This window comes from Pinus tabuliformis, chromosome 2_2, assembly GCF_031772625.1.
Source record: "Pinus tabuliformis cultivar Carrire ecotype Pingquan chromosome 2_2, CPIR1, whole genome shotgun sequence".
Lineage (NCBI taxonomy): Eukaryota > Viridiplantae > Streptophyta > Pinopsida > Pinales > Pinaceae > Pinus > Pinus tabuliformis.
The window spans coordinates 649,433,522-649,436,991 of record NC_142300.1 but is presented as its reverse complement, the minus strand read 5'-3'; the positions used below and the strand labels follow the sequence as shown (position 1 = coordinate 649,436,991).

General features: G+C 32.3%; 1 protein-coding gene across 1 annotated transcript; it reads right to left on the bottom strand.

The window, feature by feature from the left end:
- Window positions 1-2,100: 2,100 nt before the first annotated feature.
- LOC149194292 (protein neprosin-like) lies at window positions 2,101-3,139 on the bottom strand. Its single transcript, XM_089407621.1, has 3 exons — window positions 3,063-3,139; window positions 2,730-2,876; window positions 2,101-2,544 (listed from the first exon to the last, which is right to left on the bottom strand). The coding sequence occupies exon 3, from the start codon at window positions 2,518-2,520 to the stop codon at window positions 2,101-2,103; it is 420 nt and encodes a 139-aa protein (XP_089263747.1). The 5' UTR covers window positions 2,521-2,544; window positions 2,730-2,876; window positions 3,063-3,139.
- Between the last annotated feature and the right edge of the window lie 331 nt (window positions 3,140-3,470).

Below are 3,470 nucleotides of genomic sequence, written 5' to 3'. Positions count from 1 at the left end.
TGAAAGTGGCAAATATCTTAAAAACAGGCAAGGGCATCATATATATTCCCATAATTGAAAATTAAAAATTTCTCAAATAGAAGTACTGTAAAAGCCACCAAGCTAAACTTTACCTTCTGAGCATCTTTGAAAAGTTCCCTGATAAACAAAATCAAAAGTGTATCAATTTCAGATCTCTCACATGTTTCTGCAGGTTCTTCTCAGAACCCTCACCTAATCATAGAGTACAAATTCCAGCAGCTGTGTGGGAATCCAATTGCTCTAGAATGAACAATGTCCAAAGTATTTTCAAAGAATGACAGCGTTTGTGTTATAGTGATATACATGAGAATAACCCCTCTGGAGGCAATGAAACTGTTGAAGGGCCCGTTCAAGTTCATGGAAGTTGTAATGATTGTTACATTTCGCTCCCTCCTTGTCACGGCGAAAGTTCATGTTCCTCCTTCGATGTCCAACCCAATTCCAATTGTCTTCTTCTTCAGATTCAAGACCTCATCGACAGAGTAATCATGGAGCCACCGCCATTTACCCACCTAGTTTTCTCCCAGCCTTGAAGATCGAAGCGGTCTTTGCAGTCATCGAAGCCCTTCTGGTATTTTCTCTGAATGAGGCACGAGTAATTCTTGCAAGAATATGCAGTCCAGATGACACTGTAATCAGGGGGGCTTTTCGCATGCTCTCAGGAAGTTGCAACTTCTTCCTGAAGCTCAACCGTGAGCCCACAGATGTCAAGTGAAAGGTGAAACGTTTTTTTAAGATTTTTAATATTTTAAAACATTTTATATTAAATCAGATGGCTAATCAGACGGTTGATTTTTGTTCAATCGTCTAACAAAAGATCTAACTGCTACGATTAGGACAAAAAGGTATTTGGGGGAGTTCATTTCAGAGGGAAATGCCTTACGGCGTAAATATATCTTATTATTAGTGGTTTATTATAATTATATTTTATGTATTATAAAAAAAATGATTTTAGGAGGCTAAAATTATGGTCAAAATTATTTTAATTTGATTGAGATCAAATTTCTAATTATATTTTATGTATTATAAAAAAAAATGATTTTAGGAGGCTAAAATTATGGTTAAAATTATTTTAATTTGGTTGAGATCAAATTTCTAAAAGTGTATATATTTTCTCAAAGTATTGATTTTTATTAAAAATAGTAAATTTAAAATTAAAAAAATCTAAATTAAACTTTAATAATGTTATTTATTACTTCTACATTTAAAACAAGTGCTATTTAGTCGCTCAGTGTAAATATAAGGAAATTGAAATTTAGATTGTTGAAAGGTAAAACTGTTATAAAACTATATAATGTTATGATAGGTTTAAGTTAGGGAATCAATATTTTCTCAACAACTAAATTAATATATCCATTGACCCAATTTTTGGGAAAAAATAATATATCCATTGACACTGAAACTATGGCAATTTAGTTTGTTTTGTGCTCACTGTTATAATTAATAAAAATAGAACAAAAATCAAAATCTCTATGACTTTTGTTGAGTTTCTCAATTTATTAATTCTCTATCATTTAAAAAAATTAATAATAATATTTAAAAAAAATTAATAACAATGTTTATTGAATTGTTTATATTTTAATTTTGAATTAAAATCATTATTATTTAAATAAATCTATCCAATATATTTAAAAATCTCAAAACACTTAACTTACACAATTTTAACAATTAACAAATTATTTTAATATTTTATTATAAAATTTAAATTTAATAAAAATCTTTACATACAATCTTCATATATTCACACTTGAAAAATAAAATTAATATACAGTAAACTATAAACGAAATATAATGTAATAAGATAATCAAATGTAATTGGGCTAAGATAAATTCAATACAGAGGAAAAAAGTTCATAAAATTAGATAAATATATAAATTTTCAAAACTTTTACAAACGAGTAATAGTTGTGAACCTCAGAGGTTTAAGTTGTCTAAAACCAATTTGTATTCCAAATAACAAAAATCTCTAAGTTGTCTAAAACCAATTTGTATTCCAAATAACAAAAATCTCTTTTAAAATTACCTTAGGTTAAAAAAAATATCAATTTATATTTTAAATAACAAAAAAATGTCTCTGAATTAGAGCCCAGAGAACGGCGAATTAAGCCCATCCCTGGATCCTCTGTTCTTGAATGTACTGTAGTCACATGCGAGAGAAAGGCATATTTGGCAGTGATAAAAGTGCCCAGCAGAAATGATTACCTCATTGTAAACGCTTTGGATGTCATAACAGGTAGTGTGCTCTGATAAAGTGGAGACTGAATCTATGGTTTGTAAACTGTTTTCTGCATCTACAACCTGTAGATTACGAAAATAGCTGGCTCTGCCAAATCCTTCATTTGGAAAATGACCACTTCCCATTTGTGTGGAAGTGTGATCTCCACCTGGTTCCATGTTTACGACCTCACCACCCCATTCAACCATATTTGCATGATCTGTTAAATGTGTGAAGAGATGTGCAGGCCAATATCCCACCAATTCATTTTCTGCAAACTCCATCCACCAGTCGCCCTGTTTAGGATCCTGCAAACAACAAAAACAAATGCAGAAAAAATAAATTGTAGTACATATAAAAAATCAAAGCTGTATACTGGTTCTTTCTGTTTATTTCTGGCTTTGCATTTAGTGCTTATATTACTGCAATACGCATATCTTTGCAGCTTAATTTAATCGAACAAAATCAAATGAATGGTGATGAAGTTCCAGACCTTCCATATCAGTATGGTAATATCATACTGAGGACCATTGAAAGAAGAAATAGGTGTAATGGCAGCACCAATGGCTATTCGTTCATTGGTTTGAATGAAACCTGAACATAACAGATTGTAGCATCCCGTCTCCTGGTAGGAATCACTCTGCAAAGACATTATTTTCCAGTTGGATCTGGTAGGTGGAGGTAAAAAGGTAAAAACTGAAGCCCTGAGAAATCTACTCATAGGTTTCATGTAGAGGAGACTGTAGGGAATCGACATGCCTGATGACAGACTTGTATAAATAAGCATGTAAAATAACAAAAGGCACTGTAGAAACGAGACTCTTACAGCATGGGAATACTGAAGAGTGCATGCTGGCCAGATGTGATGCGCTGCGAGATGTGATGCGTTGCAAGGAGAATGAATCGGTCACATTACATAGTGGCACATAGGGATAATGATCGGACTTACAATGTGCAACCGCCTATAATGATCGGACGGAAGAGATTTTTTTAATCGTCTAACACAATGGATCAACGGCTCAAGGCATTACAGAGTGGCATCCAGGGAAGTTAATCCCAAAGGGAAACGCCTTACGGCGTAAATATAATATAGTGCTTTTTTTTCTTTCTGAAAAAAAAAATTATTCAAACCCAATTGAAATAAACCTATTACTTAGAGGTGTTTCCGTGGTGTCTAATAAATCTTAAAAAAGGGCAAACAAACAATGTAATCTCCATTGAATTAAATTGATAG

What these genes read in the sequence shown, in the direction of transcription:
- LOC149194292 (XM_089407621.1), bottom strand. Translation starts at nt 2,520, where the DNA reads ATGGAGTTTGCAGAAAATGAATTGGTGGGATATTGGCCTGCACATCTC.